General features: G+C 59.8%; 9 protein-coding genes across 9 annotated transcripts; 4 read left to right on the top strand and 5 right to left on the bottom strand.

Annotated features, from left to right (window-relative positions):
* The first annotated feature begins 550 nt into the window (after positions 1–550).
* Positions 551–3,921, top strand: THITE_2115525 (uncharacterized protein). Its single transcript, XM_003653227.1, has 4 exons — positions 551–717; positions 775–1,026; positions 1,092–2,494; positions 2,554–3,921. The coding sequence occupies exons 2-4, from the start codon at positions 866–868 to the stop codon at positions 3,663–3,665; spliced, it is 2,676 nt and encodes an 891-aa protein (XP_003653275.1). The 5' UTR covers positions 551–717; positions 775–865; the 3' UTR covers positions 3,666–3,921.
* A 917-nt stretch (positions 3,922–4,838) lies between these two features.
* Positions 4,839–7,420, bottom strand: THITE_2115523 (uncharacterized protein). The gene has a single exon (XM_003653226.1). It carries the CDS (start codon positions 7,315–7,317, stop codon positions 4,969–4,971), a length of 2,349 nt encoding a protein of 782 aa, XP_003653274.1. The 5' UTR covers positions 7,318–7,420; the 3' UTR covers positions 4,839–4,968.
* Positions 7,421–7,812: 392 nt separating this feature from the next.
* Positions 7,813–9,461, top strand: THITE_2115522 (uncharacterized protein). Its single transcript, XM_003653225.1, has one exon. The coding sequence runs from the start codon at positions 8,457–8,459 to the stop codon at positions 9,357–9,359; it is 903 nt and encodes a 300-aa protein (XP_003653273.1). The 5' UTR covers positions 7,813–8,456; the 3' UTR covers positions 9,360–9,461.
* Positions 9,462–9,790: 329 nt separating this feature from the next.
* Positions 9,791–13,283, bottom strand: THITE_2115520 (uncharacterized protein). Its single transcript, XM_003653224.1, has 2 exons — positions 12,684–13,283; positions 9,791–12,471 (listed from the first exon to the last, which is right to left on the bottom strand). The coding sequence occupies exon 2, from the start codon at positions 11,953–11,955 to the stop codon at positions 9,820–9,822; it is 2,136 nt and encodes a 711-aa protein (XP_003653272.1). The 5' UTR covers positions 11,956–12,471; positions 12,684–13,283; the 3' UTR covers positions 9,791–9,819.
* A 2,963-nt stretch (positions 13,284–16,246) lies between these two features.
* Positions 16,247–17,574, top strand: THITE_2115513 (uncharacterized protein). The gene is made up of 6 exons (XM_003653223.1): positions 16,247–16,451; positions 16,534–16,549; positions 16,631–16,715; positions 16,828–16,986; positions 17,068–17,400; positions 17,464–17,574. The coding sequence occupies exons 1-5, from the start codon at positions 16,439–16,441 to the stop codon at positions 17,200–17,202; spliced, it is 408 nt and encodes a 135-aa protein (XP_003653271.1). The 5' UTR covers positions 16,247–16,438; the 3' UTR covers positions 17,203–17,400; positions 17,464–17,574.
* Positions 17,575–17,943: 369 nt separating this feature from the next.
* THITE_37801 (uncharacterized protein) lies at positions 17,944–18,735 on the bottom strand (the record flags this gene model as incomplete). Its single annotated transcript, XM_003653222.1, has 4 exons — positions 17,944–18,243; positions 18,384–18,448; positions 18,562–18,588; positions 18,705–18,735. The coding sequence occupies 4 exons, from the start codon at positions 18,733–18,735 to the stop codon at positions 17,944–17,946; spliced, it is 423 nt and encodes a 140-aa protein (XP_003653270.1).
* A 250-nt stretch (positions 18,736–18,985) lies between these two features.
* THITE_2115510 (uncharacterized protein) lies at positions 18,986–20,350 on the bottom strand. The gene has a single exon (XM_003653221.1). It carries the CDS (start codon positions 20,248–20,250, stop codon positions 20,050–20,052), a length of 201 nt encoding a protein of 66 aa, XP_003653269.1. The 5' UTR covers positions 20,251–20,350; the 3' UTR covers positions 18,986–20,049.
* Positions 20,351–21,469, bottom strand: THITE_2115508 (uncharacterized protein). Its single transcript, XM_003653220.1, has one exon. It carries the CDS (start codon positions 21,326–21,328, stop codon positions 20,717–20,719), a length of 612 nt encoding a protein of 203 aa, XP_003653268.1. The 5' UTR covers positions 21,329–21,469; the 3' UTR covers positions 20,351–20,716.
* A 4-nt stretch (positions 21,470–21,473) lies between these two features.
* Positions 21,474–22,125, top strand: THITE_2115503 (uncharacterized protein). Its single transcript, XM_003653219.1, has 5 exons — positions 21,474–21,649; positions 21,712–21,768; positions 21,838–21,882; positions 21,940–22,024; positions 22,089–22,125. The coding sequence occupies exons 1-5, from the start codon at positions 21,647–21,649 to the stop codon at positions 22,115–22,117; spliced, it is 219 nt and encodes a 72-aa protein (XP_003653267.1). The 5' UTR covers positions 21,474–21,646; the 3' UTR covers positions 22,118–22,125.
* Positions 22,126–22,202: the final 77 nt, after the last annotated feature.

Raw genomic sequence — 22,202 nt, 5'->3', positions numbered from 1 at the left:
GCAACCTTGCGCCTGCAGCATCGGGCCCTGGGTTGAACAATTTCGTTCGCGCCATTTGGCTGTCGTCCAGTCCAGTCGTCCGAAAAGAGCAAGAAGCCCATCGCGAAAGTCGCCGCTGCGCCCCGCATCCCGGCGCACCCGAATCGAACTCACCGCCGCCGACTTGAAATTTCGGTCGGTTACGCAATTGTGAGCCGCGCTGCAAAACCCGAGCTGCGCCCGTTGTGCCCGATCGCTTGCTTCGCGCGCCTCCCGAAAACCTTTGCGAACCCCGCCGGGCCGTTGAGGACATCCGCTATCCTTTGTTCTGAGCTCGACGTCATACCGTCATACCGTGCCCCAGGGTCTTCCTAGACTCCGAGCTAGACACCAAGACACCGGCAACCGGCCCCACAGGTCATCGCACACTCTCTCCGCACCTTACTGAAGGAACGCGCTCCCTCGGGGATCGCGCAACCGTCCGAGACCGTGGCGGCCCTTGTTCTTCTCAGCCCAGCCGAACCCGATCTGTCGTTTTCGACCCATCAACTCGACGCTGCACCACCGCACCTGCCCATCGACACCTGCGTCGTCCAGGAGGCGGCGCCCGAACCGTTGATGATGGCACAAGCCGTGCCTCATCAGACGTCGGATAAGAGGCGCGTCAAGGTCTACGAGCTCCGCCACAATGACTGGTTCGACCGCGGCACTGGTTTTTGCTGCGCCTACTTCGTGCAGGTATGCTCGGCGCTCACCCGCTCAGCTAATGCCCTTGCTGACCTGCGTCATTCTCAGGCCGAAGAAGGCCAGCCCAAAGAGCCCCGCGTAATCGTCGAGTCCGAAGACCACCCCAACCGGCGGCTCCTCGACACTAAGATAGTCAAGGATGATGGCTTCCAAAAACAGCAAGGCATGCGCTACCCTGCCGTCATCGCGCGCTGACATCTCGTTTCTGACACCCTCAGCAGAGACCCTCATCGTATGGACCGACAATGGTGTTGACATGGCGCTAAGCTTCCAAGAAGCCGAAGGCTGCGCCGCCATCTGGTTTGTGCACTCGGACATGGTCAAGCGCATGCGGGGGGCGTCTTCTAACTGTGTCTCCCATGCAGGAAATTCATCGACGGCGTTCAGCAGACGTTTCAAGGAGGCATGCTCGGTCCAGACGACAGCTTGTCTGACGACCTAACCATGGACATGCCCGCTTCGATCCAGCTCCCGCCCGCCGACTTAGGGTCCTTGCACGAACTGGACATAGCTGTTCGAAACCTGTCACAGTCACCCGCCGGCCGCGACGTCCTCGCAAAAACGATCATGAATGAAGAGTACATTGACAAATTGGTTCCCCTCGTGGAGCTGGCCGAGGACCTGGAGAGCCTGCCGGATCTTCACCGGTTATGCAACATCATGAAGACGATTTTGCTGCTCAACGACACGGCCATCATTGAGTACGCCGTCTCGGACAAGTGTGTCATGGGAGTGGTGGGCGCGCTGGAGTACGACCCCGATTTTCCAACACACAAGGCGAACCACCGGCAGTGGTTGAACAACCAGGGCCGCTACAAGGAGGTCGTCAAGATCCAGGACGAGCAGATCCGCCGCAAGATTCACATGACATACCGGTTGCAATACCTCAAAGATGTCGTCCTGGCTCGCATCCTCGACGATCCGACCTTCTCGGTGCTGAACTCGCTCATTTTCTTCAACCAGGTGGACATCGTTCAGCATCTTCATACCACCCCAGGGTTCATGCAGGAGCTTTTCGCCATCTTCCCTAATCCCCACGAGCCGGCATTGCGGAAAAAGGAGGCGGTCCTCTTCATCCAGCAATGCTGTGCTATTGCGAAGAATCTCCAGCCACCAGCCCGGCAAGGCTTATACGTGCATTTCCTAAAGGAGGGCCTTCTCCCGGCCATCAACTATGGGATGCGCCATCGTGACGTCTCGGTGAGGGTCGGAGCGACTGACATCTTGGTCTCTATGATCGACCACGATCCGTCGCTCGTTCGGCAAACGATCTATGACCAGATACACAAACGTTCGCCGCCGCTAACCGACACCCTAATCGACCTCCTCCTCGTCGAGGTCGACCTGGGCGTCAAGTCGCAAATATCGGAGGCCCTCAAGGTTCTCCTCGACCCATGCCCGTCTCCCATGCAGCAGCAACAGCAACAGCAACAACAACAGCAGCAGCAGCAACAAGACGCCCGGGGCGAGTTTATGGCTGGCCAGAGGCTCCGGGCTCATCCGGTCATTGACCCGCAGCAGGACGTGTTTTTAACGCACTTCTACGAGCAATCGGCGACCAGGCTGTTCAAGCCACTTCTCGACCTCGAGAAGCGAGCCGAGATGAATTTTAGCCCGTCGGAGGAGGGGGTGTTCAGCTACCTGAATGATATTCTCTGCTTCTATATCCAGCGACATCAGCACCGCAGCAAATTCTTCGTCTTGACGCACAACATAGCCTCGCGCTTCGTTCAGTTGCTGGCTTGCAAAGCGAAGCATTTGCAGCTCGGTATGTTGCAGGCGCGAGCCCGAGGGTTCATACTTCCTTGCGCTAACTCTTGTGTGCAGTTGCGGTGCGCTTCTTCCGGAACCTCGTGGCCATGAAGGACGAGTTCTACATCAAGCAGATGACAGACAAGCAGGTGCTCGGGCCGATCCTCGACGTGCTGCTGCGGACGCTGCCACGGGACAACCTGCTCTGCTCTGCCTGCCTCGATCTCTTCTTGGTGATCAATAAGGAAAACATCAAGGAGTTGATCAAGCAATTGGTCGAGAACTACCGCGAAAAGATCATGGCCCTCGCCTACATCGACACCTTCAACGAGATTCTGAACCGGTACGATCAGACGCAGGGCTTCACGATCGTCGACCCGTACTTCGAGTCGGAGGACGAGCTGGGCAGGCCGCCGCCAAACGGCGCCGCACGTGGCATGATGGAGCACCTCGTCGTAGACCAGGCGCAGGAAGAGTACTGGAACAGCATGTCCGACGAGGAGGACGAGCTCCCGAGCACCCAGGAAGCTGGCCACGAGGGAATCCGCCTGCGGCTCACTAACGGCAACGCCGCCGGCTCAAAACCCCTTGTCGAGTACGACTCAGATGACTCCGACGACTCCGACGATGCAGCAGGCGAAGACGCACTCATGACGCCGGCCGACTCAACCGCCGCAGAGGACGACACCGCCAAGGACGCCGCCGTCCCGGCAAACAACAGCGGCGGCAGCACCAAGAACGACAAGAGCCGCGCCCCCGCACCCTCCGCATCCGCAGCCACAGCAGCCGCGGCCGCGGCCAATACGGCCCCGCCGCCTGAGCGACTCTCCGAGAAGCGCCGCCGCGAGGAGGACGAGGAGGATGTGCTCGACAAGCTGACAAAGAACAAAAGACGGAACAGCAGCAGCGTGGCCGGCAACGCGGCGGCCACTGTCGCTTCTGTGCCGTCGTCGTCGTCGGTGGCGGCAACAGGGGTGTTGCGAAAGGGGCGGAGCGTTTCGGCGGGGAGCCACGGCAGTGCCGCTGGTGGTGCAGCAGCAGCTGGTGCTGGTGGTGGCGGCGGGGTGAAGAAGATCGCGATTAGCATCTCGCCCGGCGCGGTGAAGAATGCTGTTGCTCCTGCTGCTCCTCCTGCAGCCGCCGCTGTGAATGATGAGGGCGGTGGTGGCGGGGCAGGCGGCGAGTAGATGGGTTCGCTCGGCTGGGTCTGGGGGTTTGGGTTTGTTTGGGTTTGAGTTGGGGCCTGTCTGGTCTCCGGTTCCTCACCCACCTCACCCACCTCACCCACCTCACCCACCTCACCCATCTCAGCCCATCACTCTCCTACCCCCGCGCCTCGGTTTATATCCGTCTCGTTTTTCTATTCCCAACGGGCAGAGATACCCCTTCCTTCTTCCTGCTTGGTCGGCTATGCCTTGCTTACTCGACCTTGCTCATGGGTTGTCTGGTCTTCTTCACATGACGGGTTAATGTTCCCCCCCTTCCACGGAAGGGTCTCACATTCTCGGAATGGCGTTTCCAACTCTGGGGAAAGGGCGTTGATTTTACCACCCTTGTTCTTCGGTCTTCGGCTTTGGCTTTTTGCTACACTCGGTCGGTTGGGTTGGTTGATCGGTTGGACGGTCGGACGGGCGGACGGCGACGGGGTTCGGGCTCGGTTTTGGTTGCGGGTGGCGGCGGCGGTTCCCTCATAACCTTATGCGCTTTATCTTCATTCTTCGTCTTTACACTCGTCTTCGGTTATCTGTGTTTTTTTTTTTTTTTTTCTTTTTGCCTATGACTCTGTCTACTCCTACCAGGTTCTCCCCTCGGCCTTGCTTGTCCCTCGTTGACCCTGCCTTGGTCTGGCCAGGTTTTGGGGGAGGGAGGGGATCCGAGATGGGGCAATGCGCTTGGAGGGCGGGTAAGGGACGATGGGGCCCTGGGCGAAGAGGATTGGCGCGCTCTGTTTCAAAGTTCTACCTCTTCCCCCCCTTCTCCCCCCCTTCCTTGGAGCGGGACGGGGAGGGTCACTGCTTAGGGCGACTTCTTCACATCCCGTTGACCCGGCGGATCATGATGACCTGCTTGGTCCCTCTGCTCGCGCGGACTCCCTGGAGGCAACCCGTGTGGTGTTGGCGGGGTCTTGCCGAATTGCGGAGGAGAGGCAATGGCCGAGGTGGAAGAGGACCGGTAGGCCCCTTCGGGCCGTGTTTGTTGTGGGGTAGTTGGGGGTTACGACCCGTGTAGTATAGCAAATTGGCCTTCGCCGCGCTGGGTGTTGGGCGCAGATTGAGGCCGGGAAACGAAGCCCAGTCAAAGGAGGCTTGGCTCCTCCTTGCGTAATGGGTTGAGCATGTCCTCGAATACGAAATTCGGGTTCGGCGATCATGCGAACAAATGGGTGCCGGTAACCGGTGCAAATGAATGGGTGTATCTCCGTCAACATCAGATTTTCTCTCCTTATAATCCTGCCTTCCTCTATATCCAACATGTTGAGACAAAGACTCATTAGTACTTCCTAAACTGCCGCTCCCACTCCTCATACCCGTTCAGCATCTCCTTCGTGATCTGCTTCTTCTGATTCCGAATGGCGCTCTCCAGGTCGTGCATGGTGATGACCAGCTCGCCGCCGGCCTCGTAGCGTTCGTAGGCGGCGGCGCCGGCGGCGGCGCAGATGCCCATGATCTCGGCGCCCGAGTAGCCGTCGGTGTCGCGGGCGAGCCGGTCGACGTCCACGTCCGGGTGCATGCGGCGGCGGGCGGCGACCTTGGCGAAGATGGCGCGGCGCGCGGCCGCGTCCGGCGGGCTGACGTAGATCAGCTCGTCGAAGCGGCCCGGCCGCAGCAGGGCCGGGTCCAGCGCCTGCGGCCGGTTGGTCGCCGCCAGCACGACCACCCCGTGCAGCGCCTCGAAGCCGTCCATCTCGTTGAGCAGCGTGGTCAGCACGTTGACGCCGTGGCTGCTGCCGCCGCCGGGGCCGCTTGGGGAGGAAGACGAGGAGGAGGAGGAGGGCGAGGAGCCGAAGCCGCTGCGCTGGCCGGCGATGCTGTCGATCTCGTCGAAGAAGATCATGCTCGGGCTGACCTCGCGGGCGCGCTGGAAGAGGCGGCGCACGGCGCGCTCCGTCTCGCCCACGTACATGTTCAGCAGCTCGGCGCCCTTGACGGCGAAGAAGTTGAGCCCGGACTCGGTCGCCATGGCTTGCGCGGCCATGGTCTTGGAGCAGCCGGGCGGGCCGTACAGCAGGAAGCCCTTGGGCGGGCGGTCGAAGACGCGCGAGAGGATTTCGGGGGGCTCGCTCGAGAGGCGCACGGCGCGGCGGAGGGACTTCTTGACGGATTCCTGTCCGCCAATGTCGTCCCATCTGACGGGCGGCGGCTTCAGGTTGATGTCGTGCATTGCCGATGGGCGGACCAGACGGAGGGCTTCATGGTAGTCGGCAGGAAGGCAGGTGAAAGGTGCTGGCGTCGAGGTCGCCCCGTCCTCGACCTGATCACCATCATGTGAAGACACCCCGTTCATTTGGGGCTCGTCCGGGGGTGCCGCGGATGTCCCTCTGCTGCGGATGCAGGCTATTTGATGTGCCTCGCCGACCAGGCGGCGGAGGTCTTTGCCGTTGTAGGCGTGGGTGCGCTCGCTTAGGTGGCGGAGGAGGTCCTGCTCCTGGTCAGGGGTAACGCGGAGGTCGAACGAGGCGAGGATCTCCCTGCGGCTGTCTACATCCGGCAGTGGAAGATAGATCTCGCTGGTGAAGCGGCCAGGGTCCTTCAGATCTTTAGGCACGTCGGTGGTGTAGTCGAGACAGGTGGCGACGACGACGACTTGAGGGATCCCCCAGCCGGTTGCTGCGTCTGTTGCGAGTGCGTCGAGGGCTTGGCAGAGGGCGCGGATAACAGCGGCGCGGTTGCTGCGGTCCTTGTCGATCAGGCGCTCCAGCTGGTCGATGAGCACGATGCTCGGCTGCTGCAGCATGGCTCTCTGGAAGATCTCTTGGATCTCGGAGAGCTTTTCATGGTACTCGATGCGGAAGACGGTGCCCCAGCCGGTGCGGGCGATGCTGTTCAGTAGCATCGTCTTGCCCGTGCCGTTGCCGCCGTGGATGACGATGCCCGGGTACAGCAGCTTCGCCCGGGAAGCGCTGCTTTCGTCGAAGCAGCCCAGGATCTCATTGAGACGCTTGATCTGCGCGTCCAGGCCGCGGATGCCCGTCACTGCGAGTCTCCGCGCGGAGGAGGAAACACCGTCTGTCGGGCGGCCAGCCTGGGCAGCAGTGGCGACGGTGAGCCTAGTCTTCCTATCCAGATAGCGGGCATTGCCAGTCCTCCTTCGGTTCACCGAGGCCACGACGAACGACCTCTCGGGTCCCCTGAGGAACAGGTTCTTGAAGGCCAGGCCGCCGTGCACGTGCTCAACTTGGGAGAGCCGGCCGGCCAAGAAGACCTCCCAGCCGGGCAGATCTTCGAGCGGGAGCGGATCTGGAGGAGTGCCTTCCTTGGTCGGGATCTGCTCCAGGACGACGTCTTCGGCGTCCGGCAGGGATCCCCCTAGCGCAGTGATGCGGACCGTGTCTCCCAGGCGGAGGTCGCATGCGTCGCGGAACGCATCGTACATCTGGGTGACGGACTTGTCCAGCTTCTCCGGGGCCTTCCAAAGCGTAGCCTCGTGGCGCACCGGCGGCTCGTCGGGCGATGCAGAGACCTTCTCGACGTAGACCGGGTGGCCGCCATCGGCCGAGGCCGTCAACTCGATCAGAGCGTCGAGGTTGACATAGATGCGGGAGGGCTGCCGCTTTTGCAGCCGCTTGTCGGCGTCCGTGTTGACGTGGAGTTTGCGAATGCGGAATTCGAGTGACTTCATTGCGTTTCCGTTTTGGGGAGGTGTGATCTGGGCCTGGGTGGTTTGCTATTTTTTTTTTTTTTTTTTTTTTTTTTTTTTTTTTTCTCCCTTTTTTGCCCTTTTTCGCTCTACTGTTCCTCCGCCCCGTTTTTCGCTGGGCAAAGGAAAGTGGCACAACTTGTAAATCTGAGTTGAGGCTGGAACAGCAGGAGCATCCCAATTTGCTTTACGAATCCGGGTTCAACCATCCGTCCAGCGTGCTGCGATAGACGGGCGCATTGGCATCAAACCTCGGAGAGTGTGCTAACCTGAAAAATACTGCCCAACAGGTCATTGGCACACCCCTTGACAGGACATAGATTTTTGCTGCGAAGGCAGGATTGACAAAAGAAGGCACAGCCCTGCGGGGCACCCGCTCAGCTGTACACTAGCAGCCTCTAACGTTACGTTACAGGCCCCTCCACAGCACAGGGGCCCCTCCACAGAACTGCCTACCTAGGTCGGGTGTGGGCTTGACTGCCCGTTCATGTCCTTGACCCACCAACCCGTGGACGCCCTGCACTACAACAGTACCGCAGTACCTATATCAACGTGAGGAACCAACGACAGGCCCCAGAACCAAGACTCCCACGCTGGTCGCCCGTGGTCTCGCCCATCTCATCACGCCGACCTGACAGATGCTGGCGAGGCGGTTACGACTGCCGCAGCTACCAGCCCGGCAATGTTGCTCTTGCTGTCACGAATGCCGCCGCAGCGGCGCCGTCGCATGGTTTTCTGCCCTGCGCGGCGATGGATCTGCAACTGGAACAGGAGCGCGTGGCGAAGAATCTGTTGGAGCAAGCGAGGCGAGCGAACCAGGCCGAGATTCACGCTCATCGCAGCCCACGCTTTTTGAGCAGTTGAATCTCGGCGCAGCACCTCCGCAAGCCTCCGTTCGCTCCGCAAAACGCTCCGCTGCCCGCCTACGGGCTGGTCTACGTCGTGCGCAGGCCAGGGAGCATCGCGACGACTATCAGGCGGTCCCGGACTGGGACGTCTCGGCGTCGAGCGACCAGCTCCGGGCTTGGCTCGAAGGTGCCGCGTATGGCGTCAGCGAACAACCGAAGCCTATCCGCAGGCCTCAGGAAGTCGACGGCAGGGCCGTGCTCGTTCTCAGTAGCATGCCCCGCTCGCTCGTCGAGTCGGATTTCTACCGCTTGGCTCCCCAAGGCCGACACCTCGCCGGCTGGGCCGGCGGCATCAACAAAGTCGTGCAGTCCATATCCGGCGCCACTAGAGAGCTGCGCGGCCAGTACTTTCTGTTCTTCGACAACGCCGCTGCCGCCGCTGCCTACAAGGAAAACCTCCGCAACCTGTTCTTCGAGCAGGCAAAGCACACCGGGAGCCACCCTCCAGCTTCGGATCCGAACATGGTCCCAGGAACCAAGGCCTCGGCCCCGACCTGCTTCAGCCTCCTCCCGCCGGACGCCAAACTGAGCCCGGTGCAGCTGTCCATACCCCAGCTCGCCGGCGCCATCGCCGCGAACCAGGCCAAGGACAAGGAGGAAGGCTTCCTCGTGCGGGGCAAGCCCGGGGCCCCGAACCGGTCATCCCAGCAGCCATCCTACAGCACCACGGTGCCGTACCAGCTGCCGCTCGAGATGGCGCCCGACGGCGAGCCCACGCTCGTCGAGCGCAGCCGGCGCGTGCTGGTGCGCCTGGCCGGCAGCAAGATCACCGCGGCGGCCATGGCGCGGTTCATCGAGGCCGACGGCGCCGAGCGCAACCTGCCGTGGCGGCTGATCGAGGAGCGGCCGGGCGTGCGGAACTGGCCGCGCCCGCTGCAGGCGCTGCAGGCGGGCAGCGGGCCGATCGCGTGGGGCGCCGAGGGCGCGTCCGAGGGATCCAGGCAGGAGGAGGGAGGCGAGAATCCGCCGCCGCGGACCCGCGGGTATACGAGGTTCGTCGTCACGTTTGCCGATGCCGCCGAGGCGAAGCGGTTCGCGCGCACCTGGCATCGCCGAGAGCTGCTGGACGAGCGGACCGCGCGGACCATGGTCGTGAATGCCCACGCGCTGTGGTAGCAGGCTGGTTCAGAGCTGGGTTGGAGATGGCGTGTGAAATTTGATCGTATCGTGTGTATTATACATATATGTTCGGGGGACGTGTACAACTACAGGGTCCATGGCGCACTGGAAGATGGGATGAAGCGAGATTTGCTGCGAATAGAAGGGACTCGGGCGAGATTGGTTTGATTTATCTGGAGTTCTGTATAACCATCTCGCACTATGACGAACCAATTCTCATTACGCCACAGCTATATAACCCAGACCGCAATCCTAGTCGGTATCTCGAGCAGAAACAGAGAGGTATCACACGACGCCGTCAAGGCCGTCTTCTATAGCAACAGAAAGAGTCACGCACCAAGGAAACGCCCCGCTCAAGGAGAGGAAACACCAGGTGACAAAAGGAAAAGAACAGAATAAGGAGCCAAAAATGGGCCAAACAGCGTCAAGAGGAGGTAGGCAAGGCAGGCAGACAGGGTCAGCGAACAACGTCCAGCACGACCCTCTCGCTCCTCCGATCCCCCGCGCCGCCGCCGCCCACCATCACAGGCGTGACCCGCCCCTTGATAACCCCGACCGTGACCTGTCCCTGTGCCTGTCCCTGCCCCTGCCCTTGTCCATGTCCCTGTCTCTGCCCATTGCCATACCCATTCTCCCACCCGCCCAAGCCCAAGCCCACGCCGGCTCCCTTCCCCTTCCCATTTTTACCACCAGCAACACCGCCACTAGCACCACCAGTCTTACCACCAGCACCACTAGCACTACTAGCAGCAGAACCAGCACTGAGCGCACCCTGCCCCGGCCCAAAAGGCCTCATCAGCAGCTGCCGCTGCTGCCGCGAGATGCTGATCTGCCGCGCGATCGAGCTCTCGACGGCCGCTTTCAGCGCCGCGTCCTGCTCGTCGACCGAGACGCGCGGGAGCGCCGCGGCGGCGGTGCTGTCGTCGTCGGTGGAGGGGCGGGAGGCGCGCACAGAGCCGGAGGCGGAGGCGGAGGTGGAGGTGGAGGTGGATGCGGAGACGGTGGCTGATCTGGAGCGCTTGGCGGCTGGTGTGGTTGCTGATGTTGTTGAGGCGGCGGTGGTGGTGGTAGTGGTAGTAGCGGTGCTGGCATTGCTGGCAGTGCTGGCGGAGCCGGCGGAGGAGGTGGAGGAGGGCGGGGTGAGGATCTGCCATTCGGGTTCGGGGATGGTGGGCCTGAGGGAGGGGATGACCGCGGGGCCGGGTTTGGCGCGCTGCGGGGAGGAGGCGGAGTCGTAGCCTGAGGAGGCAGGGGAGGAGAAGGGTGAGGAGATGCTCTCGGGGGAGTCGAGAATCAGGGCGGATTCGTCGGGGTCGAAGTGGAAGGTGGCGGTTGTGGATGCCATTGCGGGCTGCGGGTGAGACCGCAGTGGATGCTGTTGGTGTGCTTGCTGTCGCTGTTGCTGCTGCTGCTGCTCGCGCAGCTTCTCTACCTTGGCCGCGCGGTCGCGCTCGTCCATGGTCCGAGGCGAGACGATGGTGACCGTCTTCCTCTCCTTCCGGGCGAGGTGCTCTGGTGCGCTGGGCTGCTGTCCAGCCTCAAATGTTGCTCTCGCCGGCGACGGGAGATAGGCCGGTGATGTGTTCGAGCGCGTGAGCCCACGCGGCGGCGGCGCCAAAGATGTCGATACCGCCTCCACCCCCGACTGCCGGGTCGGCGTCTGCGGGAAGAGTGAGAAAGCGGGTGACTTGCCTGGCTGCGGTGAGGTCGCCCTGCGCGGTCTCGTCCTCTCTTCCACCATCTCGTCTTCTCTGCCGTCGCTGATGGTCTTTAGCTTTTCCAGGGTGGCCTGCCGCCTTTCGAGCAGGGACGACTTTGTCCCATTGGCATTCAATACGCCGCTGAACATGACGCTGTATCGCTCCAGCCTGATATCAGGGATCTCAACATCGAGCAACCCGGGCTTGTTTGTGGAAAGAGAAGAAGAGGTTCCCGAAATACTCGGCCAACTTTCTTGCGGGACTGCGGCGTCCGGAAATGGCTCCGTGTTTGACCTGATAACGATGGGCTTGTGCTTCGGCGTCTTCCTGACAGTGTTGCTTCTAGCCGGAGCAGCGTCGTTGTTGGCACCCGGGGCCCAAGTCGACGAGACGCTGCGGTTCACATCGCTGGCTTCCGTAGCCTTGGGTGGTTCTGCCTGCTTCCTCCCGAACAGCGAGCCAAACAGCCTCCGCTTCTGCGTCTTCGTCCTCTGAATCGGGGGCTCTGGAGTCTGCGCTGGGGATGGCGACGAGCTGATCTGGACTGATACCTGTGACTGCGGCTGCCACCCAAAGTACGGGCGGCTGGTGGGGGGACTCGGGGGGTATTGTGCTGAATCCCGCGTCGGACTTCCCAGCGCCTTCCCGATCTGGATCTCCCCAGAGGTCGACGATTGCGGCGTCAAGAGTCTGGCCGGAGGCGACAGGACGGCCGGCGGAGATGGCATGCGCCTCGGGTAAGGGCTGGGCTCGGGTGTAAGTAGCCCGGGACCCTTCGCACCAGTCATGTATGGCTGTAGACCCCTTTCCCTGCCCTTGCCCATGCCCATGCCCATCAGGGCCAAGTCATCTTTAGACATCCGCTTGTCGAAGTTGGGCCGCGTGCCAGCCATTTTGCTCGACCCGGGGCCCGAAGACGTGCTTGGTCTCCCCGTCGTTTTCATGGCGGGTCTCGTTGTGCTGGCAGTCGCCGCGAAGTTGCTCTTGGATGGCGGGGGAGGAAGAGGGCGATCGAGATAAGGGTTTCTTCCTCCGGGAAACGTGACGGGGGGGATGCCAGCATTATGAAGGGGCCGTCTAGCGTGCTGGCTTGCATCTTGCGGACGCTGGGCAGCATCTGATACAGAACCTTGTCCTTGGTCCAGGGGGCCTGCTGCCGGACCATGCACCCCTCCCCCCCCATTCTGAGCCCGGGTAGGCTCTCCGCCTTCCCAAACCATGCCCCCCAGCCCGGACCCCGGCGCTGTCCCCGCCCACGGGGGGCTGTAGAGCCTAACCGCTTTCATCATGGCTGCTCGCTGCAGGCCGAATGGACTGCAGCCATTCAGCGGGCTGCCAGGGGTTGTTGCTGTTCCTTGCCCCCGATGGAAGCCTGCGGCAATGGGCTTTTGATATTCCGTTGGTGGTTTCTGAAGTGTGGCCTAATCTCAGAGGAGTTCCGTTGGACGAATCGAGAAGGCGAATCGACTCTGGGCGCAGCGGACGCCGCAGAGATGCAAGTAATGCAAAAGAAATTAAAATGAGAGCTGGCAGCCCCGTGGAAGGCTCGCCGCCAAACGGCGCGAAAGGACTGGGGAAGGATCCCAAGCGGGAAGAGAACGGGAGATTATCGCTTACATACCCTCCTGTGCCTGCTGACATTTCATCTCCCTCGCGGCGAAGTTGAGCCTGAAGTCATTTCACGTCTCATAGCATTTCCGCGCGATCGGAAAGCCATGAGAAGCGCGGCGGTTATGTTGAGCCTGGTTGATCGCCAGCAGGGTTCGGGACACAACCGCCCAGCGACGGGACGGCCGTCATGCTGGCAAACTGCACGCCACGCCGGCAGGCCTGCCCTTTCCAACGGGCCATCGTGAAGGGTGCCGCAAGCCCTGTTCGCGATTCGCGATCTCCGGGGCTAACGCAGCGTTAGCGTGGATAGGTACTGTACACTATGTACCCGTAATTACCGGGGTGCTCCCCTGGATGGCGTCTCAGAAAATCAGGCGACATTGCACAGCTGGCCCGTTGCAGGAGCGGAGAGGAGCACTACCGGTCTGAGACGGCGTGGTTGTGAATAGGCTCAATATTGGTGGAATGCGATCGTTTGCTGAAGATTGGTCCGACCAGAGTCAGACAATCCGCGGGCCCGGTCCAGAGCGGAAGAGGCATCTCGGCGTGGATCCGTGACGCAACAACACCACAGGGACCCCTCGTCACGGCGGGCGAAGATACCCTTGAACAGAGGCGGGTTTTGGGAGTTTGAAATCGAATGACGGGGCAATCGCGCTAGCATGGGACAACGTCAAGCTAGTATAGTACACGTATATTCTGCCGAGGTAGGCAACTCAGGTAGCTTGCCTGTCGTTTCCGGTTGTCAGTTTGAGGCCAAAATCGCCAAGGTCGGCAATGTTCCGAGAGACCTGGAAGATCGATCGTTGTTGCGACCACGTCAAGGAAGCCCTTCTCAGCAGCTGCGACGTTGTCGAAATGAGAGGACTCTCTATGGAGTAGCGCAGCCGAGCGATGATGTGCGGCTATCTACCGTATGCACCCCGCAGTCTGTCGGTTGGTTTTCAAAGCCGCCACAGAAGTCGTGTCCCCAGTTTCCATGCTCGGCCAGATGCGGGTGTTGGTATTTTTTGGTTGCCATCGCGTGAAGTTGCCAGCCGGGAAGTGGATGGCAGAGTGACATTCGTCACCGGTACCGAGAACGAGCAGGGGCATCGAGCCGCGAGGCTATGTCTCAGAAATACAAATCCCCACCGGCCCGCTGATGCACCCCCGTCCACTGTTTGGTTCCGCCGCGATCTCAGGACGGGTACACGAAAGGGATGAAGTTAATAACAACCAGACCGGCACGTGGCGACGGCCGGAAACGCAGTCTGGCGAGAATGAGTTGCTGCAAGTCCGCGTCCCAGTGGGACGAAGCAATTAGTTAACGCCACCCGCTTGGACGGGTTCATCGGGGGCTCCTTTCTACACTCCCTATGTACATGCAGTTACACTGGTGTAGGTTAACTTAAGGTAACCTTCTAGTATAGAACGTGTTTGAGCAATGTGCCCACTCAGAGAGCGTGATTTGCGTGATCTGCCTCTGCTTGTCTCGGGCTCGTGCCATCCCCACGAGCCTGCAAGGGGCACCGTTAAGGTATAGTTACTAGCTTCCTCGGCCTGTGCCTGCGCATCATTCTGGCGGGTAGTTATCTACATGGCAAGTCAAATCGGCAACACCGAGATGATTCGGTAGAAAGCCCCTGGAATATCGGGTAAAATCTAAGCTTGGTGTGCAGTGTGTCCCTCGATGACGACGCACCCAACCCGTCGTGAAGTCAACACAACCGTCAGCTGGTTGTCAGGCCATCAGCCGTTCCTGCTTGTTTCGGGCTTTGGAAGGCCCCGCAAGACAGCAGCTGCTGTCCGACAACCAGGCATTGCCAAGTGTGGACAGTTGTCGTTGTTGGCCTGTAATTTGCCAGTTCGACGACTGTTGCGACAAACAACATTGAGCAGCGTGCGCTTTTGCTTCCTCCTCGCAGACGTAGAACTTCATCACCTCAAGAACTGGAATGGACACGGCCATGGGTGGCCATGGCCATCTTGGGCTTTATCCCTGGCATCTGCCTACACGGATCTGAAACTCCGGCGCGAAAGAGTAGCCGTATGTTTGCGAAATAGTCAGGCATCTCCCCGATCGTTTCTCGTCTGCCCAACACGAAGGCACGCCGCCCTCGCAGTCTTCGGAGACGCGGACTCGACCTCTTTTGGTGGCCATACTCGGCCATCTGCCTTGCCTCAGCTCGGCAATCCCATTACTAGGGTCGGTGCTATTCGCCGTGTCGCCGTCCCGACTGCCACCACTGCGCGGCCTCGCCCGAGTTCATTCCCGTGCATTACGACTTCTTTGGCGTCTTCAAGCAACGTTGTCCAGCCCCCGGATGCTTTGCACCGCCTCTGGATTTTGGCCATTTGGAGAAGCCCGTGGCGCCGAGCCTGGCCAATGCATGTCCCGAGCCTGGCGGTGGATAGGACGGTCGTGAGGGCGATTTCTCAATCTTATGGTATATCGCTCCTGTTTACACTGCCGCAAGGAGCTCCTTGAGATGATTCGCCGACATTCTCAACATTTACTCCTTTGGAGGTGCATTTCAACACTTCGACTAGCCGACTATGTCTCGGCCACGGCCCCCGAGCCTCTTCTCACCCTTCCCCCCAGGATCTCCATCTCTGGGAGCGCAGTGGGAGGCTTCAGCATGTGACGAAATTTCAGTCGCCGCTCCCGATACTAAGGTTAACCGTGGACTCTGCCGGTATCAGCAAAGTTGAACGCCTTCCTGACTGGCCACAGAGATATAGGTGAGTGGACTAGTCGATTTGCCTTCATGGTTGTGCAACACGAATGCACGTCGGGAGTTCTGGTACAGCTCGAGGAACCCAGCTGAGCGGCGTTTCCTCAGCAACGTTCTTCTACGATGAGAGCAGGATGGGGCTTGCAGAGGCATCCGACTCCGCTAGTTGCCAGAACGGGGTTGCCCGAGCCGTGGGCGAGTGCCGCCTCCAGGTCGACCCCGCAGAGGAAGTCGCCCAACCGGTTCGGTTCTGTTTCCGAGGAGACTCGCGTCCTTCCACCTCCGGCCGCATTCGTTGCGCGCTGCATATGAAATTCAAGCAGATCCCCCGAGCAAGCGGGAGAGTGGAAGACGAGGGATGGCAGTCGCACGATATGGAGGGTATGCTGAAATGCTGGTTTATCATGGAACCCTGCTTTGTGCTCGTGGAGGCCTGAGTAGGGTTCTCGGATGAGGTGACGGTGTGCCGATGGCAAGATCCAAACCACCCAGCAAGGCGGTCAGTCACTTCATACCCAGGTGTTCAGCCACTCAGACGCCCAACTGTGCAGATGGACACCTTTAACCGTAGGAAAGGCATGCCGCATGCCAAAAACCTCGAGGGAAGCTGGCTGGGACAAAACCAAAACCGATCTGTATTGTGTAACGTGCAAAAGAGGATTGTTGTCTTAGTTAAGGTTGTAACGGGCATAAATGTAACCATGGTTTCGAACGAGTTTGAGCTCGAGACTGGTGCAGATCGCCGCGCTCACGATGGCAGCGATGGCAGCGGGGCATCAAAGGATGGCGTTCAGCGGGGCAGAGGGAACCGCGGGGGTTGCTTACATAATACCTAGCTACAAGCTCTCTTTCCCCGCTAAGAATCCCCTTCGATCTGGCGGGGTCACTGAGAACCAAACAACCAAAACTGACCGTCTTCCGGGACACTTTCGTCAACACCGCCAGATAGGCCCTCCGACCCGGTCGCTGCCCAACATATCTGTTCTGTTGCCACCAACATCTTTCCATACCTTGGCTTCTTTGGATTTGCGAGGATAATACCGCCATCATGTCCTGGCAAGGTGCGCGCTTCTGCCGTCGTTTGCTGCACGAAACCCCACCTTCTGCTCAGGATCGGGAGCTAACACTGAGCTTACCACACAGCTTATGTTGACTCGAGGTACGCCATCTCTACCCGCCGCCACGGAATGGGGATGTCTTCGATGACGCCGGAGCCAAATGACTAACGCGCCGAACCCAGCTTGGTTGGCTCCGGCCACATCGACAAGGCCGTCATCGTCAGCGCCGCAGGTGACAGCACCTGGGCCGCGTCCCCAGGTTTCACAGTAAGCTGGAACTCCCAAAACTCCGCCCACGCCATCCGACCTCCCTATCGTCGCTCTCCTGTATCTCTGGTCATGGGCTAGGAAGCAGGGCCTAACATCCAGCGTTTGGCAGGTCGGCGCCGACGAGCTCCAGAACATCGTGAAGATCCTGAACGAGGAAAACAAGGAGACGGGTCCCGCCGTTTCCAAGGCCTACTCGGACGGCATCCACGTCGCGGGCGAGCGCTATGTGGCCACGAGAATCGAGGACCGCCATGTGTACGGTCGTCAGGTACACCGCCCTTCCTCCCCACCCACCTCCTCCGATTGACGCAACAGCTCGCTGAGACTGCCGCACCTTTCAACACCACAGGGCAGGACAGGGATTTGCATCGTCAAGACGAAACAGGCCATTCTCATCGGCCACTACGGCGAGAATGTCCAGGCCGGCAACGCCACAGCCACCGTCGAGTCGCTCGCCGACTATCTGATCAACCTCGGCTACTAAGGGCGAAACCGTTTCTGTCGTGCACGGCGAGTGGAGGCGGCTTCTTTTTTCAGCGGGGGTGTTCAGATGGATAAGTTTGGGAATTTGACGCACGCCCATGTTTGTTTTTTTCAACCAGAATTTGCTGGGAGGAACTCTCGGCACGCAATAGACTCGAGTCAAGGGGTTGCGGATATGACCGCCGACACGACACGCTAGGTGACGACCCTGCTGGAAGGACGCACTGATTGTGGACGGGGGAATCTTAATCTGATGTTGCAGGCTGCTTCGCACAGCTGATCTGGGCCAGAGGCCCAGAGGCTCTCCCGCGACCCGCGTTTTCGCATGTCCGATCCCCTTGTGGTCCGCCTTTTCCTTGCAGCTTCTGAAGACCCAGCTTCCGCCGTGGCCAAAATGTTGTGTGATTAGAAGCACTGCGCTCGAGGCGCTGCCGTCATCCCCGTCTATCCCAGCTCTTTTTATACAGTATAAGCCCCATCATCGAATGCCAAATACCTCCTTATTATAGCACGGGTATAACGTTGCCCCAAACGCCGGCCATTATTACCCTTTTACCGTGGGGGAAACCAGCCGCCGAGTTGTATGGAAACCGCCCGATCTCTTTTCACCCGGCCAGTCCTCCCAACAACCAGCCGACCTCACTCGAGACACTCGTTCTTCCGTTTTCCCTTTTTGCCCCTCCTCCCCCCCCAGCATGCTTCTTTATTATTACTTCTCCCGGGGCCCTTTTCCCTTTATTTTTCAAACAGGCAACTCGGCGTTCCGCCTGGCGCCGAGGCCGGCGCGGTCGACGGCCAGGCCGATGTACGGCCCGACGACGGGCAGGTTGCGGGCGAAGGCGGCGATGGTGCCGAGGAAGTCGCCGAAGAGCACCAGGATGCCGTACAGCTCGACCAGGAAGCCGACGAAGGGCCAGCGCAGCAGGATCAGCGCCAGCCCGCCGAAGAAGGCCGCGCTGCCCTTGAGCTTCTGCCGCCGCGCGAAGAAGACCGCCGTCTTGGCCGGCCCGATGATGATCGCCAGGCCGATGAGGAAGAGGATCTGTTGTTCGTGGTGGTGGTAAGCAAGCGGGGGAAAGAGAAAGGCGCGGGGGTGGTGGCTACTTGAGTGGGGGGCAAAAGGGGGGGAAGTGAGGGAAAGGGGGAAAACGGGGAAGAAGGGGGGGGAGAGGGGGGGCTTACGTTGCCCATTGCTAACATGGCGCGGTCGAAGAAGAGGAGGACGCCGCCTATGAGGAAGAACCCGCCTGTTCGACACCGGTTTGTTAATGGGCTTGTTTTTCTGTGGGCAAGCTGAGTTCTGTCGAGGGAAAGCTGGTGGTTGTTTTGCGGATTCAGGGAATCAGGGGGTCCCGCGTACCCCCAGAGCAAAAGGCGACTCCGATTTCTGTGGGAAGGCCATGTCAGCTTTGCACTTGGAGAGAGCCCTGCAATGCGCCGAGAGGATGGTGCTCTTGGTCGAGGCGGGCCCTGTCCAGGACATACAAGGCGCTCTGCACGCACTTTGTGAGTCTGATAGCCACATGGTGGGCATCTTGTCTATGATGAACTGCGACGGTCGGAGGATATATCTCGAGGTCGGCGCTAGGGTCGGACGGCGGGCGGCGGGCGGCGGCAGACGGCGTCAAATTGTTGTCTGGGAGGGCGAAATGCTTCGTTGTACTGTTCTTCCTTTGCCTGCTCTGCGCGGCGCAATTGAGACACTGCAAAGGGGTTGACACGCAGCGCTGCCAAGCCAAGGCTGGCCTCAAGGGTCCCCGGCCCGGCAGGCAACTGCCTGGTGTCAGGTAACGTTAGCTTGTCTCCACTGTGAGTGATAGTGACCGATAACAAGCGGACGTTAAACAGGCCCAGTTGTTGGGGCTGGAGCCCCTTTGGGACTGGCTGAACATTTTTCCGGCGCAGAATTCTCGCGTTCAGCTTCACCTTGCAACAGGCTCTGCCTTTGGTTCTGATATGCGAGTCCGCGAAGACAGAGCGCCTCGTAGCCGGATGAGATGCGATAACCACACAGACCAGGAATTTGAGGAATATGCTCTTTGAAAGCAAACGTGCAAACAGTTACCCTAGCTTTCGCACGAGATGCCGGGCTCTTTCGTTCCTGGGCGATGTACTTCCGTAGACCTTCCTGAACACTGCCCGTTGAGACGGTAGGTCTGTGTTTGTTTCCACCTTTCTAACCCCCTAATTCCAAAACTTGCCGCGACGGCTGCAGCACCTGCTGGAGCAACTGGGTTTGGGTCTCTTCATCCCTTCTCGGTGGTCTGTCGAAACAAAACATCAAGGCATATAGCAACCTGATCACGATTAAGCCGGAGCGTCGACTGCCATCTTGCTGCCGAGAGGCCGCGAGTGCATAGTCGGGGCTTGACTTTGTTGGTCACACACGTATGTTTACACGTATGTTTACGTATACGCCTATCCATGAACTGTATTTCTGTGCTTGTTCTCATCGTAGTGGCAGCACCGATCCCAATGATTCAACTTCACAAACGCCCACCCAAAACGCCACGCCAGCGCCGTCCTCACTGCACCTCCAGACCCCCTAAGCCAAACATGACGCCAACGTCCTTGCGCCTGATACCCGTAGCGGAGAGTCGTTCACCCGTCAACGCGTGACATGCCTCAGATATTCCCAGATCGGCAAGGGCGGCCAACCAAAGATGCTCGAGCATGTCACGACCAGGGCGGCAACGACGGAGAGCAGACTGGCATACCAGTACACCGACGCCTTTTCCTTCCCTAGCATGCACTCGTTGACCACCGAGAAGAAGCGCCGCCATCCGGTCCGCTTGCTAACCGAAGGCTGGGTCAGTGACGAAACCGGAACCATCGGGGAGAGCTTATCTCACCCCTTGTGTATGCTGCTCGGCGTGGGAGGGACCGGGTTATTTGTCGGCAGCAGCGGTCCGTCTGTCTGAGCACTCGGGGTCGGCGTGACGGTTCCATTCGGCGTGTACGGGTTGTACGGGGCGAAATCACGGATCTGAGAAGCCGACGAGATTTCTTGCATTGACTGCCGCGGCGTCACGGGCGCCAGGACCGCCATTGTTGCCGGGCAACGGGCTTTGCCGGGAGAAGCTCGAAACTCGGCGTGCCGGATGCTTTGCGTGGTGGGAGAACCAAGAGAGGCGCAGGCGTAACGGCCAGACGCGCAGCGGGGTGGTCAATAGCGCTTTGTTCTCTCGGTTTCCGTGGGCTGATGATGATGATGGCCAGACGGGAGACAGCGCAATAGCCTGGGCTAGTCCGACTCCGTGACACCAAGGGCTCGCTCTCCGAAACTGGCACTCGCTGGGGTCCAGGAAGGCACGAGTCTTGACGAAGACAAGACACGGAAAGCGCAACTCGGGAGTGATGTCATATTTTGGGCGGCGATTGGGGGTGTCGAGGGTGGTTCCCTCCCCGCTTCAGAAGTGCTCCTGCCCAAGACCGCAGATAGCTACGAAGCCCCAACCCAATGAACGGCGGCGTCCCGATCTGGCTGGCACGATGCGCGTAGATCAAGCATTCTTTTATTTTAGCACCGTATGGGCACCTCTCGCTTCGAGAAACTGCTCAGCGACGCCCTGCGGCAGACTCCTGATCATGGCAAACACCTCGCGGTTGTGATATCGCATCCTCGTCTTGGGATCCAGGTAGGGCGCTGGCAGGCCCGTCACGTCGCAGTAGTGCTTCAGTGGCGCCAAGCTCGGCGCGCTCTCGATGTTGGTGTAGGTGGCCGTGGGCGCGGACGGAGGGGCGCCATTCGGTGGTTTAGCGGAAGGCGCAGACAGCGACTTCTCGAGCACGAGTTTGGACAGGCTGCGCGATGCTTGCGCAAGATTCGGCTGCAAACTGGCGGTGCCGCTCGCAGAGGGAACGGCTGGAGTTGAAGTGCCACTCGTGGAGAGGCCGTCGTTGTCTTGCACCGCCGGAGTCGCGGCGCCGCTGTCATCTTGCGGCGTTGCGATGACGGAGGCTTCCTTGCGCGAGGCGTCGCCCAGGATGGTCTTGATGTTCTTGTTGCGGCGCTGGTTGGGCCGCCAGTGCGGGTTGCGGAACGTCTTGTGGATCGAATGGATGTCGAGCAGCTCCATGAGCTCCTGGTGCGCTGCCTGCGCGGCCTGGGCTTCCGGGTTGGACATGTTGGGCAATTGGCGGATGCTTGCTTGCCTTGAGCTTGATGGTAATGGGGAGCGGGCGGTTCGAGGCGCGCAGTTGTCCCCGGGGTTGCAGGCAGCGATAGGTCAGCTGGAGTGTTGGAAAGATATTGCCGTGTCCCTCCGCCTTTGATATTCGCACTGTCCCCTGTCGCGGTGGCTGGTGATGCGGGTGATGTGTGTTTGGTGGGGTAACTGCGCTATCCGTCTTGAGGTACTGATCCATATCCGTCCTCTTTAATCCGTTGTTTACGGTCTTTTGAACAAGAACAACAACAGAGGCATCGCCGTTGCGTCGCTGCAATGGTATGGACCTTTAGAGCTCAAGTACAATCTGTGCCAAGGCATCCTATTAACATTCCGAGCAGGAGAGTCCCCACGAACATCAACAGAACTTGCTTCTGTCGCGCATCATCACCAACGTGGTATGTATGCTTAACGTGTTGGCCAGGCTCAGCAGTTACCCCGCCATGCTGATCGGTCTGGAATCCCAGGAGAAACTGAACGAAGCCATCGTGGTGATGAACAAGACGCTGCAGGTAAAAGCTGCTGCAATCTCAAATGCCGTGCGGCTCCCACTGACATGACGTTTCCAGGAGATCAACATCCAAAACATGAATATCGAGCTGGTTGCCCAGATGTTCAAGAACTACCAGTCGAACGTGCTATTCCACCTGGAGGGTAAGCATCCTGTCCATTTGACCAGCAACATGCCTACCTACTGATACGGAGCCACATCAAATAGCAACTGAGAACCTTAAGGACCCGGCATGAAGGCGTTGTTGGCCGCTATGGTTTGTTCTTGGTCTGCGCTTTCGACTGGGGAATGCGAAGGATGTACGAGAAGTCGCGTATTTTA

Source organism: Thermothielavioides terrestris, chromosome 2 (genome assembly GCF_000226115.1).
Source record: "Thermothielavioides terrestris NRRL 8126 chromosome 2, complete sequence".
Taxonomy (NCBI): Eukaryota; Fungi; Ascomycota; class Sordariomycetes; order Sordariales; family Chaetomiaceae; genus Thermothielavioides; species Thermothielavioides terrestris.
The sequence above is the reverse complement of the archived record's forward strand: the minus strand, read 5'-3'. Positions and strand labels throughout refer to the sequence as shown.

What these genes read in the sequence shown, in the direction of transcription:
- THITE_2115525 (XM_003653227.1), top strand. Translation starts at nt 866, where the DNA reads ATGATGGCTTCCAAAAACAGCAAGGCATGCGCTACCCTGCCGTCATCG. An exon ending in GAAGGCTGCGCCGCCATCTG is followed by an intron (nt 1,027 to 1,091) that starts GTTTGTGCACTC and finishes TCTCCCATGCAG; the next exon opens with GAAATTCATCGACGGCGTTC. An exon ending in AGCGAAGCATTTGCAGCTCG is followed by an intron (nt 2,495 to 2,553) that starts GTATGTTGCAGG and finishes TCTTGTGTGCAG; the next exon opens with TTGCGGTGCGCTTCTTCCGG.
- THITE_2115523 (XM_003653226.1), bottom strand. Translation starts at nt 7,317, where the DNA reads ATGAAGTCACTCGAATTCCGCATTCGCAAACTCCACGTCAACACGGAC.
- THITE_2115522 (XM_003653225.1), top strand. Translation starts at nt 8,457, where the DNA reads ATGCCCCGCTCGCTCGTCGAGTCGGATTTCTACCGCTTGGCTCCCCAA.
- THITE_2115520 (XM_003653224.1), bottom strand. Translation starts at nt 11,955, where the DNA reads ATGGCTGGCACGCGGCCCAACTTCGACAAGCGGATGTCTAAAGATGAC.
- THITE_2115513 (XM_003653223.1), top strand. An exon ending in CCGCGTCCCCAGGTTTCACA is followed by an intron (nt 16,716 to 16,827) that starts GTAAGCTGGAAC and finishes AGCGTTTGGCAG; the next exon opens with GTCGGCGCCGACGAGCTCCA. An exon ending in GCCATGTGTACGGTCGTCAG is followed by an intron (nt 16,987 to 17,067) that starts GTACACCGCCCT and finishes TCAACACCACAG; the next exon opens with GGCAGGACAGGGATTTGCAT.
- THITE_2115510 (XM_003653221.1), bottom strand. Translation starts at nt 20,250, where the DNA reads ATGGCGGTCCTGGCGCCCGTGACGCCGCGGCAGTCAATGCAAGAAATC.
- THITE_2115508 (XM_003653220.1), bottom strand. Translation starts at nt 21,328, where the DNA reads ATGTCCAACCCGGAAGCCCAGGCCGCGCAGGCAGCGCACCAGGAGCTC.
- THITE_2115503 (XM_003653219.1), top strand. An exon ending in CGCGCATCATCACCAACGTG is followed by an intron (nt 21,769 to 21,837) that starts GTATGTATGCTT and finishes CTGGAATCCCAG; the next exon opens with GAGAAACTGAACGAAGCCAT. An exon ending in TGATGAACAAGACGCTGCAG is followed by an intron (nt 21,883 to 21,939) that starts GTAAAAGCTGCT and finishes TGACGTTTCCAG; the next exon opens with GAGATCAACATCCAAAACAT.